Genomic DNA, 16,223 nt, shown 5'->3' on the forward strand with positions numbered 1-16,223 from the left:
TGTAAATGTTTGTTTTAATGTATTCACTCAGGTAACATATTTTTATCATTTCCAACCAGACGTCTGGTAGAATTTTGAGGTATTTGATATGACTGATGATGCCCCACAGAAGGGGCAAAACATGTCTCAACGATTTTTAACTATGTTTAACTAATACGTTAACATCTTGTACTGTATTGAATAGGCTGAGTTAAAATAAATTTCTTATATTATTATAAAAAAATGTATGAAACATTTCGAGCCAAAATTTGTGGTTAGGGAAGATCTCTTTCCAACCGAAAATGGTGAGCTTATTCATGTCCCTCGTAAAATTCCTAAATTAACTTCTGATGCAGTTCCTACAATTTTCCAAAATGAGCCTTCATACCATGCAATTAGACTACCCCAAAGGTAGGAGAAATCCAGAAGTACGAGTGCAACAATTGATCGACAGGTAGGAGAAGAATTTTGCTAAGTGGTGTGAGCAGGATTTAATACCATCTTTTGAAGACTTCATAATCATTCTTGGCAGCAGACAGGTAGCTCTGTTCACAGTAATTGTGAGTGAAAATAGTGTTCTTTTTATTAAGGTAGATGATGGTAAATTTGACTATGTACCATCATTGAATGTGTGTTTCATTCAAAGTACATAGTTCCTTAGATGTAAAACTAATTAAATCTGTGTGTGACTACTGAGAAGTTTAAGTGGATACTGCAGTGTGAAGGAAACGGTGACCTGAAGTGTAATAAGTGGAGTAAGCTGGACAATTTGGTGAGTCATCTTTCAAATTACAGTGATGAACATGTTCCCACATCTAATAGAATTTATCCTAGTGAATTTTTTAAAGGAGGCTTTCATTCTTGACAGTGATCTGGATATAGTAAGACGTAGGAAAATTAAAATTGCTCTAGAACAATTGGAATTGTCTGTAGTAACTCGTGTACAGTATTCATCAGAGCTTCTTATATGGGCTGCCACAATTTCTTACTCATATCCTGGAACCTATCAGTCAATTCATAAAACTAACCTTATGACTCTACCTCATCATGTATATCTTCATCAAATTTTAGGTGGAATAGGTCCAAAAGGCTGTGGTATTGGATCTCCTCAAAAATGTTTCCTAATGGAGAAGTCTAAACTTTTGAATGATGATGATAAAGTTGTTTACAGTCATGATGGATGGAATTTATGTTAATGCCAAGCTGACATATAAAGCAGGAAAGATAATATGGATTGCTGAAAATGAGTCTGAGGCAGCCACCACTATGCAGGTTTTTATGTCTTCATCCTTACGTTTGAAGTACAAGAATGTCATAGGTTCTTCCCAGTAAAAGACATTAATGCAGTCACACTACTGAAACTAACAGATGTTGTCAAAATCATGAATGAACTTCACTTTGATGTAGTGTGCTTAGTTTCTGATAATCATCGAACAAAATGAAAATATTTGAGCTATTAAGAGGCAGGATCCTAAAAACTTGTGCCCCTAATCCAGCTGATCTTTCCAAGTCTCTATTTCTTCTCTTTGACAGCATGCATTTATTGAAGTGTATTCGGAATAATTGGTTAAACAGGTCCAGTGAAGCATTTGTTATCCCAGAAGCTAAACAGACATGCACTGTCATTGAGAATATATTGAACATTTCTGAAGGTAAGACGACATGCCATTTCACAACCATTCAGGCTAATTTTTCAGACTTGAGAGAGACCTATTTTATTCTGAAAGGGGATGTTATTAAAGCTAGCTCCAAATTTGACCAGAAGGTTTTGTATCCCATGGCTATTGAGAGGCAGAATGTTGCTCTAGCTATGAGTATTTTAGATCCTGAAAATGTTGTGGCCTTACAAGATGCTACGAAATGAGAATATGGTTATCTCTGAGGGTACCATCCCATTTTTAAAGTTAATCTCTAAATGGTGGAACATTGTTAATGTATGTTATGAAAGGAACATACACCTTAAATGAGGAAGCAAACCCAATTTATGGGGCCAGTGACACCAAAGTCCTCTTTTCGCAAATTTTGAAAAGTTATATTGATACCTGGCACATGTCACAGACCGAAGGGAAATTCGCTAATGACACATACACAGCTCTCACTCGTACACTCCTCACAATTGTTGATCTATGTAAATACGTTTTAGATAAATACAATTATGACTATATACTCGCATCCAAGTTACAGGCAGATAGCTTGGAGGAAACCTTTGCAGCTTATAGGAGACAGAGTGGCTGCATGTACAATGTATCTGTTGAACAGATACTTGAATCTGATCAAAGACTCAAAGTCCTATGTTTGCTGAAGTTAAAGTCTGCCAAGTTAGGAGAGTTTACCTTGAAGGATCTAGTTGTAATGTTCACCCAGAGGAATGTAGATGAAAACTTGGATGTTTTGGAACCTGCTATTGATGAGTCTCGCTGTTCAACTGTTCCTGTAGAAACTCGGAATTTTAGTATGTATTGCTTGTTATACGAGCATGACTATTTAGGAAAGGCTAAGGAAAAGAGAGAAATGTTTGGAATGTAAAGTTATGCTACAGTCGGATGAAGAACTGCTACTTGATTGCGATATTATGGAACTTTATTCATACTTCACTCAGAGGTGGATTGAAGCATCCTTCAGCTTTCCTTCTATCCCTTACTTTTGATGTGTATTGCTTTTTCCAAACCCTTATCAGTGTCAAGTATGAATCACTTTTTTTGAAATTGGACAGTCACAGAGATGCTGTAGTGAAACTATGTCTCCAAATGGCTGAAAATACCTTAAGTAATACTATGTCTGCAAGTGTCGCATGCCATTAATAAAAATTTGGAGAAGTGCATTAATGTCCTGGCCAACATTTATGTCAAAAACTACTCACAACTTCTGCATGACAAAAATGTCTCCAAGGATATTGCTAAAAAAATTCAGAATCAACAGATGAAAACAAGCAATACTGAGGACTCAGGAGCGAAGCAGAAGATCCCCAAGGGTCTTAACTCAACAGCAAGTAAACTTATCAGGTATACTGCTATTTACATAAAATTACTTTCTATTTTCCACCTGTTCTCTCTTAATAGTCTGGTTACTATTTATTTAGGCAAAGTTGTTCATGAGAAAGAACCCTATTGCATGTGGTATTTATTTACATGCATATTTCTGTATGTCATTGTTGTGTTATTCATAATGTACCTGATGCCAAAGGAATTCAGTTGACATAACTACATGTATGTGTATATTTCTTTTCAGTAGCCTCTTAAGTACTTGTTCTTTAATGTACATCATTTCAGTTATTTTCTTCTAAGCAAGTACGTTTTAACATTAATCTTGAAATGAAGGTGCTCAAATACGTCAGCCTCGTATCGGTAGTTTTACTGGCACGTAAAAACTCCTGCAGGACCAAATTCCATCATCTCCGAAAACGTGAACAGTAGTTAGCGCGTTGTAAAAGAACATTATTACAGACATGCGGCAGTTTATCGTCTAAATGAAGTTACTACATGCTACCTAACCTTCATCATTCAGCACCTGCTGCACCACGACGTCCGCCATTTTGGTTTCAATATTGCGGTCTGATATACTGTAGTCGGTCTTAGTCTAAGCCTTAATATCCAGAATAGACAGATCCTTCAATAACCTGCACCAACTCCATCACTTTGTGTCCTACAATCACAGTCCAAGGAGAAGTTCTGCAGAGCGTTGAACACTTCCCGTACCTTGGTAGCCATCCCTCAGCAAATGCAAGTATTGATGCCAAAATCCAACACTGGCCCAAATGTGCTAGTATGGCTTTTGGGCACTTTCGGGTAAGGGTCATTGATAATCATAATATCACTGCTCAGACCATGTTTACCAAGCTTTTGTTATACCATCTCTTACATATGGATTTTATGATGATGACTATGACGACTATGATGATGATGATGATTGTTTTTAAATGGGCCTAACAGCTAGGTCATCGGCCCCCCACATATGGATGTGAAACGTGGACTGCCTACAGAAGGCACATATGATGCCTTGAAAAATATCACCAGCACTGCCTGAGAAAGATCCTAACAGTGAAATGGCAAGATCAGTGAACTAAGTTTAGTGTTCTAGAAGAAGTAAACTCCACTAGAATTGAAGACATAATCATCAAGCACCAACTTTGTTGGACAGGCCACATTGTTCGTATGCTTAAATTCCAACGGCCAAAACTAATTCTGTATTCCCAGCTAAAGGATGGTCAAAGGTGACGCGGAGGACCACAAGTGGTACAAAGCTGCATTAAAGACCTACATGAAGAAATGTCAGGTTAAAAAATTAAAAACTGGGTAACTACTGTACTTGATCGTCCAGTATGGCGCCAAATGTCTTGGAAGGAACTCAGCACTTCGAGCAACAACGTCGGAAAATAGAAACAAACGCAACACTAGAAAACAATGGGAACTTCTGTAGAAAAACTGCACTACACAGCCAGCACTCACCAGACCTAATATATGTCAACAATGCGGTAGAATCTGCTGTTCCAAGATTGGCCTCTACAGCCATCTAAGATCCCACAGAAACTGAATTTTGAAGGAGACAATCATACTCGTCAGCAGGTGATAGCGCATCATCATAAATTAGGAATGATATGGTCAGTGATTTCAGTACCACATGAAGTTTCTCAATTCTCAATTTCTTCTTGTGATAGAGCACTTTTGTAAGTTACAAAGTGTAAATTTGCTACTAACAATCTTGTGTGAACTGCCTTGAAATTTCATACCCTGGTCAGTCCATATTTTGGATCAGTCAATCCAAGCACTCTAGATTTCATGCATGGCCACCGCTTTATCACTATCATGTACAGCCATTAGATAAGCCCTTGCCCCTTGACAGTTTTGCCCGTATTCACCAACATCAGTTACTTTTGCTGTTATCTTAGATTCCCAAAACTCGGATAATGTCATTATCTTGGATGACGCTCACTTCCGTATTCATCACAGAATTTATTATCTCGGTTTACCTAACTTTTTGTCTGTCTGAATTTGAACCGTAAATTTTTCATACTGACGCACGGAAAACAAGTGACCATGTGCTGCCGCCACTATTAAAAAGTAAACAAGTTTTGGATTTCATTTGGGGTTTGCAAATAATTTGCATAAATTATGTTGGCTATTGAGCAGAAACGAAGAAGCAAGCCTAATATATTTCCAAGAGAGTGAAATGTTATTGAATTTGGTGGCAGAAAGCATTAACAATATACAGAATAAGAAAAATTATAGCCTAAACATTGTATATGTCACTCAAAATATAAGGCAGTGTTATTTATTTTTTTTCATTTAAAAGTCATCCAGTCGTGTACCGTACAAAATATAATCAAGAATTCATTTTAGGCCTACCTATGAGTTGGGAATTCTAGGTTATGTTCGATCATGAATAACACTTGACAGTGTTGAAGCTTTAGATAACCTAAAACTTGTCAAATCAGTGTCTTCGTAGTCCTCGAAATATGTCGCACATACTTTTATCCACCCAGAACATTTATTAATTGCATAATCTTGATCATATTACTCGTCGCTGTGATTTTCTGTAGCAGTTGGATATTTCAGCCGTCTACGAGATTTCCCATTTTACCAGCCAACCAATCTCTGGTAAAATTTTAAACCGAGATAATACCCATTATCCGAGATGGTGGTGGTGAATACAATATTAACTCTTATCTCGGTTTACGTAGCATTAAACTAAGATGAAAGCTTTTACTCGTGTTGGTGAATACGGGCCTTAGACCGCATGTGGTCAGATATGAACTTGAGTTTCTTATGTTCGGTGTTCATAACGTCTCTGATGAGATAGCTGCTGTTCTTGACCCTCAGGAATTGATGCATGATTTTCAGTGACTATAATTTTTGTTTTTAGCTTCTGTTACCTTCTTGACATAATCGAAAAGAACGTAGTCTTCAGTTATGTCATGTCTTCAGCTACATCATCAATCAGAGGCTCATAAACAGGCTGGACATCAATTGTTTCCTTATAAGACATTTGCATCCTTTTGCATTTTTCATCCTCCAGGATTTTAGTGATAGTGGCATCTTTATGTTTCATGCTCACACCTAAAATAGTGTTTGCAGTTTCTCTTTCATCTTAATATACTTCATCTGATAAGGACAGTAATTCAGTCTGGTGTAAAACCTTTTGAACCTTATCTGCATAATTTATCATCACAAACACAAGTGCACAATCTCTAGAATGAACAAATTACAGGTCACAGTCTCAAAAACTTAAAACATCTACTTTGGGTGCAGAGAAAATATCGTTCTAAAGAGTGCTGCTGCACGCACGGATTACCTCTAACTTTCATCTGCTGCGAATTAGTTGGTATGGCAAGCTAAAACTTGTGTTACCACCATCTGGTGGATCATTTATGCCTATTTGCAAAAGATGAGATAAATACCTGTCAGGCACTGTGCGAATGTTCCTTGTTAGTCTTGACTGCACCACTTTTGAGCATTAGTAACTTCCTGCCACTGTCACAGATTATCCTGTTATGTGTTTACAGCAGAACATCAGCCTACGACAGGTTTTACGGTAAATTATATTGCAAACTATGCTCAGTGTATGCTGTGGATAGTGAAAGGCAGCTGATAGGTCACATAAATTTGGATTTGAGGAAATTCTGAACGAGGTCAACATGTCAACAATTGCTTTCTGCTTTTAAAAAAATATATATTTCAGTTAGATGAACAGTTGCTGGCTTAACTGATTTTCTCCACTTCACAATATTTATTTATAAAAGTTAACTTACTTCTGTTTAGCCACAGATGAGAATGTATGCTTATGCACTGAGAACACTACCCAATGTATCTTAGATGATGATCTGTTTATTTTAGAATGAATCCATTACCAGAGTGAAGGAGCTTGCTCTGAGGGAGTTGCTGGGAATGTCTAATGAGCGTATCATCAGTGTTTTGAATGGTAAGTACAATATAGCATTCCCATTTTAAACCCATTACCCTATAAATACAGAATCATTGGGGATAGCCAGTTCTGTATCTAACTTCTCACCTCTTGATCTCATAAAGCTATTAGGCAGAAATGATCTTTATCATTTTTTAAATTCATGTCTTTGTTTTTCTTTTTTGTGGGAAAGTGAGTTACCTTATGGTGGATTTTTTAATTTCTTTGTTAAGTTTTCTTCTCTACATCATTAAATACCCTGAGGGTTAATATAACTTAAAAGCATTTTAGTCTGTTGAACACACTAGTTCAAAAAATGATACATAACACTATAACATATCTGTAAAAAAAACCCTTCAGCTGAAGATAACAGGCGATGGCAGCTAAGAACAGTACAGAAAAATGGCCATAATTTACTAAAGTGACAGTAGAGGACTAATACACTGACTGACAGAGCAAATGCAACACCAAGAAGGAGTGGTCAGACCTTTATGCCATTTGCAGGGTAGACTGACGTCACTGAGGTATGCTCATGATGTGAAATGCGCCGCTGTGCTGCGCACGTAGCGAACGATAAATGGTACACGGCATTGGCGAATGGCCCACTTCGTACCGTGATTTCTCAGCCGACAGTCATTGTAGAACGTGTTGTCGTGTGTCACAGGACACGTGTATAGCTAAGAATGCCAGGCCGCCGTCAACGGAGGCATTTCCAGCAGACAGACGACTTTACGAGGGGTATGGTGATCGGGCTGAGAAGGGCAGGTTGGTCGCTTCGTCAAATCGCAGCCGATACCCATAGGGATGTGTCCACGGTGCAGCGCCTGTGGCGAAGATGGTTGGCGCAGGGACATGTGGCACGTGCGAGGGGTCCAGGCGCAGCCCGAGTGACGTCAGCACGCGAGGATCGGCGCATCCGCCGCCAAGCGGTGGCAGCCCCGCACGCCACGTCAACCGCCATTCTTTAGCATGTGCAAGACACCCTGGCTGTTCCAATATCGACCAGAACAATTTCCCGTCGATTGGTTGAAGGAGGCCTGCACTCCCGGCGTCCGCTCAGAAGACTACCATTGACTCCACAGCATAGATGTGCACGCCTGGCATGGTGCCGGGCTAGAGCGACTTGGATGAGGGAATGGCGGAACGTCGTGTTCTCCGATGAGTCACGCTTCTGTTCTGTCAGTGATAGTCACCGCAGACGAGTGTGGCGTCGGCGTGGAGAAAGGTCAAATCCGGCAGTAACTGTGGAGCGGCCTACCGCTAGACAACGCGGCATCATGGTTTGGGGCGCTATTGCGTATGATTCCACATCACCTCTAGTGCGTATTCAAGGCACGTTAAATGCCCACCGCTACGTGCAGCATGTGCTGCGGCCGGTGGCACTCCCGTACCTTCAGGGGCTGCCCAATGCTCTGTTTCAGCAGGATAATGCCCGCCCACACACTGCTCGCATTTCTCAACAGGCTCTACGAGGTGTACAGATGCTTCCGTGGCCAGCGTACTCTCCGGATCTCTCACCAATCGAACACGTGTGGGATCTCATTGGACGCCGTTTGCAAACTCTGCCTCAGCCTCGTACGGACGACCAACTGTGGCAAATGGTTGACAGAGAATGGAGAACCATCCCTCAGGACACCATCCGCACTCTTATTGACTCTGTACCTCGACGTGTTTCTGCGTGCATCGGCGCTCGCGGTGGTCCTACATCCTACTGAGTCGATGCCATGCGCATTGTGTAACCTGCATATCGGTTTGAAATAAACATCAATTATTCATCCGTGCCGTCTCTGTTTTTTCCCCAACTTTCATCCCTTTCGAACCACTCCTCCTTGGTGTTGCATTGTCACTGTCAGTCAGTGTACATTCATTCTTCATTCATAACATCACCAATTGACTAGTTTATTCAATGTAAACAATATTGTACATATGTGTGCATGATTCTATAGAATCTGAGGATGTTCATGAAGAACAAAAGATGTCATCCTTTGTTTAATAGTACAGCAAGGTTGAAGTTCTCACAAGTGCAAAATAGCCAACACAATGCAATACCTGTCAAGTGAAGTGGTGTTGCTGTGTGCCAGTGATTCTCTACCAATGACTGTACTCTTTTCCATTATATCTGTAAACACTTTGCCTTGGATATTTGTAGAAGTATTACCTTGAGTCTTCATTTCCTCCTCCTGATTTTATTTCCATCTTCATTCTTTTTCCCCTAAATACTGTGGTCTGAATAGTAACCAGAATATTTTTTCTTTACATTGAGCTGTTTATTTTTTAAATATTCCTTCTATCAGTAATAGAGCTGCAATCAGTTAACTCAATGTTGCAGAGATTATTCTTCAATATATATATTTTTTTTTTTTTTCTCTCAGATTCTTTATTATAGTGCTGAACAGTTTCTGTACCATCTGATCTAACATTCCATTTTTCGTTCCAAAATTCTCCCACAATTTTTCTTTTAGACTGCAGTTGTTTGATTCTATTAATTTTTTCTAAATGCTCCTTCACTGGATTTATTTATTTTTATATTATGTGCCAGACCTGTGGTAGCCCTCTTTGGTACTTCCTGGAAGGGACCAGTGAATCACTGACGGGGAAGCTCCCAACTGGGCTGGAGGGCATGGCTGTCATTTTCGTGTATTGTTCTCGTCGACTGGCTTACCTGTGAGTTTCTTGGAGATTCCATGAGAATGTTCTGCCTCTAGCCACGTCATGAATATTCTGGTTCACATCACCCGAGCTTTAAAAATGGAGTCTAGCTGCGGACAGTCAGTGTACGACTCCACGGTGGAGTCAGTGTGTTGGAGATTGGTAGTTGGGCTGAGGGCGACAGAGGTGTTGGCTGTCCCTAGTGTCCCACCGAGGTCGGAATAAGGAGCTGTTGTCGTGGTTGCGCTGCAGTGTCCAGCGAGTAGCCAGGCTGAAGACGATGAGACACAAGACTGTGTACTGCCTTAGAGTACTGTGTGTTTGTGTATTTCTGTGAACTGAGGATCACCATGAGTCAGCATGGGAAGCTGCTACCGTTTTGAGTGATAGGGTAAATGGACCTGTGTTAATATTCACTGTTGTGAGTATCGTCCTGCTGTTGAATACTGTGGAGCTGTTGCTGTGTATTTGTTTACTGCATGTGACTGTGAATTATGAGACTGTCTCTGGAGTTGAACCAAGGCATAGTTAACGTGTGTTGTGTAGCCCGTAGCCCTGTATTCAACTCCATTGGTCTACACATAGCTGCTATATCAGACTTGGGGAAGTGAAAGTAAGGATTGGCCATACCCAGGTAATGGCAACGGGCTGGACCACCTGCTGTGCCGTAAGGAGGAGAGACTTGTAAATAGACAGCAATTAGTAAGTGTGGCCATTCATGGTTTATTAGTATTGTGTGTGTGTGGGGGGGGGGTGCGCATTTATTGGGTCATCCTGAAATAAAGTAATAAAACAGACAGAGTTTTATTTTTAACAATATACAGTATATACTCTTTTGTTTTTCATGCTACTGTGGCTACATCATTCCACCATGATGTGCACTTTTTCTTATTTTTACAAACTGTTGTTCTAAGATGAATAAACTTTGCTAATAATCTGCCCCACCCTACAACAATTTCACTAATCATTAAAGTGCAGGCCACCAAGATACGAAATGTTGTCTGAAATTGACCTGCAGAAAATGGTGCTTAAACATGTACAGCAAATATTTGATGGAATTCGTATAAGAAAATACATTACCGGTACCTCATTATTACCATTCACTGTACTGATGAAGACTGGAAGCTTAAAAATTGTATCTTTGTTGCTACTAAATTTCCTGACATGGCAAAAACAGGTTCACACAGATGGGAGAAGACTGAAGAGAAGCTGTCGGAGCTGGGGATATATTCTGAACATGTGAAGAAAGTAGGCTTCTTGACTGATAAAGGAGCAAATATTGTTAAAGCTCTTGAGCCCATCAGCATTATCCGTGCATTATCCTGAAGTTGGCCTCATCAGAGGAATTAATGAGATGAAATGAGCGGGCCAGTTGGCCGTGCGGATAGGGGCGCGCAGCTGTGAACTTGCACCTCACTGTCGGCAGCCCTGAAGCTGGTTTTCCATAGTTTCCCATTTTCACACCAGGCAAATGCTAGGGCTCTACCTTAATTAAGGCCACAGCTGCTTCCTTCTCATTTCTAGGCCTTTCCTCTCCCATCGTCACCATAAGACCTATCTGTGTCGGTGCGATGTGGGCAAAAAAAAAAAAAAAAAAAAAAGGAAGAGAGATGAACTGAATGACATGATACGAGTAATTAAAACGTATTATATTTACTTCATATGTAGGCCTAAATGTCGTGTTCACCATTTATTGACTTTTTACATTAGAAATACTGCCTTCCAACAAAAATAGCTAGTATAACTCAAATACATTCATAGGTTTGTTATAGAACAGTGTGGAGTGTTTACATGTACAATTTATAACTCCTTATAGCCTAGAAGTCAGTGTTCACTGCACAGAATTTGAGGTTATCGCATATTGGACCCCCCTTTACCTTTTTTGGCTGTAAAAGTGGGGGGAAAAGGGGTCTAATACGCGAGCAAATACGGTATTTAAATGTCTATTGAGGGCTTACACTGAAAGAATTGTGGACTTTATCGACGCAACTCTTGAGGCAGTCATCTATATACAGAATTTGGACATTAGTATGAGTGAGTGTGGTGTGTGGGTGCGCGCAGGTTGGCCCACAAGTTGAAGACAGTAGGTGGTGTTCACCCAAGTGATGAATAACATTAAGGGACTCGTGAAAGAAGGTACAATATGTTTCCTGTGCTTTAATAACTACCAAGTAGGGATACAAAGTTTCATTTTTTCAATCGTACAGTACTCATTCTTACCAAATACACAGTTGTTTGTAGTCAGCCACGTCAAGGATGCAACTGTTTATAATTTACAGTCTTAGCACTGGCAGAAAGGAGTGGTGAAGTGTGCAAGTTTTAAAATATACCGTATTTGGGTGGTCCCCTTGCCTGTTGCAATGTGAGTTGTATGCAAACTGATACTTCTGATACTTCTCCCTAATCTGGGATAGGAGACGGCAGGAATCGTGAGCTCCACCGTTAATTCATATTGGGTACCCTGAATGAACCCGTAAAACGAGCACACATACAAAGAACACGCACGTTACAACAGGAGGTGAACACACAAACCAGGAACAGGTATTGTATTATATAGGCCTCATTGCCAAGCCTTGTAGAGTTGGCTAGTGTGTATATGCTTTGAAACACTGAGGTGGAGCAATCAGGTGTCTTGATGCCTCGACACAACAACGCTTCACTGTTTCGAAGCAGTGAGATTGCTTCGTGTGTCGTATCACATGAACAGGAACTCCCATCATTCTGTAAATGTCATACTATCAACAAGGTTGGTAAGGTCCACCTCTTCAATACAGTTATTTTGATATTACTTATTACATGTTGATTTTGATATTATTTGTTACATATTGGAACTAGTTTTAACCCAATTTATTAGATCAACTTCAGCCTTAATTCATAAATGGAAAAGATATTACATGCAAATTGCAACATACATACATACATACATACATTATCATTATAGACTGTTATGCCTTTCAGCGTTCAGTCTGCAAGCCTCTGAGAATTTACTAAACGTCGCCACAATCCTCGATTTGCAACTAGTGTTGTGGCCTCATTTAGTTCCATACCTCTTATCTTTAAATCGTTAGAAACTGAGTCTAACCATCGTCGTCTTGGTCTACCTCTACTTCTCTTACCCTCAATAGCAGAGTCCATTATTCTCCTAGGTAACCTATCCTCCTTCATTCGCCTCACATGACCCCACCACCGAAGCCGGTTATGCGTACAGCTTCATCCATCGAGTTCATTCCTAAATTAGCCTTCATCTCCTCATTCCTAGTACCCTCCTGCCATTGTTCCCACCTGCTTGTACCAGCAATCATTCTCGCTACTTTCATGTCTGTTACTTCTAATTTATGAATAAGATATCCTGAGTCCACCCAGCTTTCACTCCCGTAAAGCAATGTTGGTCTGAAAACAGACCGATGTAAAGATGGTTTCGTCTGGGAGCTGACTTCCTTCTTACAGAATACTGCTGATCGCAACTGCGAGCTCACTGCATTAGCTTTACTACACCTTGATTCAATCTCACTTACTATATTACCATCCTGGGAGAACACACAACCTAAATACTTGAAATTATCGACCTGTTCTAGCTTTGTATCACCAATCTGACATTCAATTCTGTTGAATTTCTTACCTACTGACATCAATTTAGTCTTCGAGAGGCTAATTTTCATACCATACTCATTGCACCTATTTTCAAGTTCCAAGATATTAGACTGCAGGCTTTCGGCACAGTCTGCCATTAAGACCAAGTCGTCAGCATAGGCCAAACTGCTTACTACATTTCCACCTAACTGAATCCCTCCCTGCCATTTTATACCTTTCAGCAGATGATCCATGTAAACTATGAACAGCAAAGGTGAAAGATTACAGCCTTGTCTAACCCCTGTAAGTACCCTGAACCAAGAACTCATTCTACCATCAATTCTCACTGAAGCCCAATTGTCAACATAAATACCTTTGATTGATTTTAATAATCTACCTTTAATTCCATAGTCCCCCAGTATAGTGAACATCTTTTCCCTCGGTACCCTGTCGTATGCTTTCTCTAGATCTACGAAACATAAACACAACTGCCTATTCCTCTCGTAGCATTTTTCAATTACCTGGCGCATACTGAAAATCTGATCCTGACAGCCTCACTGTGGTCTGAAACCACACTGGTTTTCATCCAACTTCCTCTCAACGATTGATCGCACCCTCCCTTCCAAGATGCCAGTGAATACTTTGCCTGGTATACTAATCAATGAGATACCTCGATAATTGTTGCAATCCTTCCTGTTCCCTTGCTTATAGATAGGTGCAATTACTGCTTTTGTCCAATCTGAAGGTACCTTACCAACACTCCATGCTAATTTTACTACTCTATGAAGCCATTTCATCCCTGCCTTCCCACTATACTTCACCATTTCAGGTCTAATTTCATCTATTCCTGCTGCCTTATGATGATGGAGTTTTCTTACCATCCTTTCCACTTCCTCAAGCATAATTTCACCAACATCATTTTCCTCCTCCCCATGAGCTTGGCTGTTTGCAACACCACCAGGATGATTTCCTTTTACATTGAGATGATGATCAAAATATTCCCTCCACCTCTCCAGTGATTCCCTGGGATCTATTACAAGTTCACCTGAATTACTCAAAACACTGTTCATTTCCTTTTTCCCTCCCTTCCTAAGATTCTTTATTACTGTCCAGAAAGGTTTCCCTGCTGCTTGACCTAGCCTTTCCAGGTTATTACCAAAATCTTCCCAAGACTTCTTTTTGGATTCAACAACTATTTGTTTCGCTCTGTTTCTTTCATCTACGTACAAATCCCTGTCTGCCTCGGCCCTTGTTTGGAGCCAGTTCTGATAAGCCTTCTTTTTACGTTTACAGGCTGCTCTCACTTCATCATTCCACCAAGATGTTTGCCTTCTCCCATCTTTACACACAGTTGTTCCTAGGCATTCCCTTGCTGTTTCTACTACAGCATCCCTGTATGCCATCCATTCACTTTCTATATCCTGAATCTGCTTACTGTCTACTGTTCGAAACTTTTCACTAATCATATCCATGTACTTCTAATTTCCTCGTCCTGGAGATTTTCTACCCTTATTCGTTTGCAGACAGATTTCACTTTCTCTACCCTAGGCCTAGAGATACTTAGTTCACTACAGATCAGATAGTGGTCTGTATCATCGAAAAATCCCCGGAAAACTCGTACATTCCTTACAGATTTCCTGAATTCGAATTCTGTTAAGATATAGTCTATTATGGATCTGGTACCCCTAGCCTCCCATGTGTAGCGGTGAATAGCCTTATGCTTGAAGAATGTATTTGTAACAGCTAAACCCATACTAGCACTGAAGTCCAGCAAACGCTTCCCATTCCCATTAGCTTCCATATCTTCCCCACATTTACCAATCACCCTTTTGTATCCTTCAGTTCTATTCCCAACTCTCGCATTGAAATCGCCCATTAACACTATTCTATCCTTGCTGTTGTCCCTGACCACGATGTCACTCAATGCTTTAAAACTTGTGAACATCCTCATCTGCACCCTCACATGGTGAATACACGGACACAATTCTAGTCCTAATTCCTCCAACTGACAAATCTACCCGCATCATTCGCTCATTTACGTGCCTAACAGAAATTATATTGCGTGCAATGGTATTCCTGATAAAGAGCCCTACCCCAGACTCTGCCCTTCCCTTTCTAACACCCGTCAAGTACACTTTATAATCTCTACCTCTTCCTCATTATCTCCCCTTACGCAAATATCACTTACTCCTAGCACATCCAGATGCATCCTCTTTGCTGACTCAGCCAGTTCTTTCTTTCTTCCATAAGCCCCATTAATATTGATAGCTCCCCATCGAATTCCATTTCGTTCGCCAAGTTGTTTCCAAGGAGTCCCTCGCCTGTCAAATGGGAGTGGGACTCCATTACTCCCATAGGTCCGAGGCTTACTTAAAATGTTCTGAGCTCGGTAAATTCATGAAGCAGGATGCTACCCTACTTGCACATAGTCCAAGTGAGGATCTCTCCTCTAACGGGTTATGGACCACCGGTGAATTGTATAGTCCTAGCCGCCTGAGCACATGGAGGGCCACGACTCAGAATATGTCCGAGATGCCCACTCCCATTCTATAGCAACTGGTATCCCTACTTTCAGGACCACTTACTAGGCCACTCAGCCGTTGCCCATGGTTCATGAACTAGGACGTGACTACAGTAACCCACAAACATGAACCATAGTCCCTTGTCACTTTCTATAATTACATTACATTTCTTCTTACCTCGAAATCTAAACATGATCGTCCCTTGTTACTCATGTTTAAAAGACAACTGAACTGCTACAGTATTTCTTTCTCACTAATTAGCGCCTGTACTGTCTTTTCCTTCTCAAGTTGACTACCTGAGCTCGACCTTATCAGCGACGATCCGAGGTATGAATAGGATGATGCAAGAAGGGACGAAAATCCCCAGGTAACTTGTGAGCCAACTGTCTCTGGCAGCATTTCTGGGCAATTAGAATTCTCGGAATACGCCTATACACCACTAGATAGAACTGCATTCCGATGTACACTCTCTCCACTCGCACTCGAAATAGTACAAACATTCAAAAGGGATTTCCTTATGTCTGAAGAAGGTTTTAAAAGAAAGGATGACATGCGGTGCGGCGTAATAAATTGTCCTGGAACGTGTAAAGTGTCCGCTTAAGTCAA

The 16,223-nt window shown here is 40.6% G+C and overlaps 1 protein-coding gene across 2 annotated transcripts in view; it reads left to right on the forward strand.

Moving 5' to 3' along the window:
• Positions 1-16,223, forward strand: part of LOC136862976 (uncharacterized) — a 176,540-nt gene that overhangs the window by 101,079 nt on the left and 59,238 nt on the right. For both annotated transcript variants that reach the window (XM_068225829.1, XM_067139273.2), the window contains one exon: positions 6,810-6,894. In XM_068225829.1, the coding sequence (XP_068081930.1) occupies positions 6,810-6,894 (85 nt within the window). The remainder of the gene's footprint in view (positions 1-6,809; positions 6,895-16,223) is intronic.

The sequence above is a fragment of the Anabrus simplex genome, chromosome 2 (genome assembly GCF_040414725.1).
Source record: "Anabrus simplex isolate iqAnaSimp1 chromosome 2, ASM4041472v1, whole genome shotgun sequence".
NCBI classification, from domain to species: Eukaryota; Metazoa; Arthropoda; class Insecta; order Orthoptera; family Tettigoniidae; genus Anabrus; species Anabrus simplex.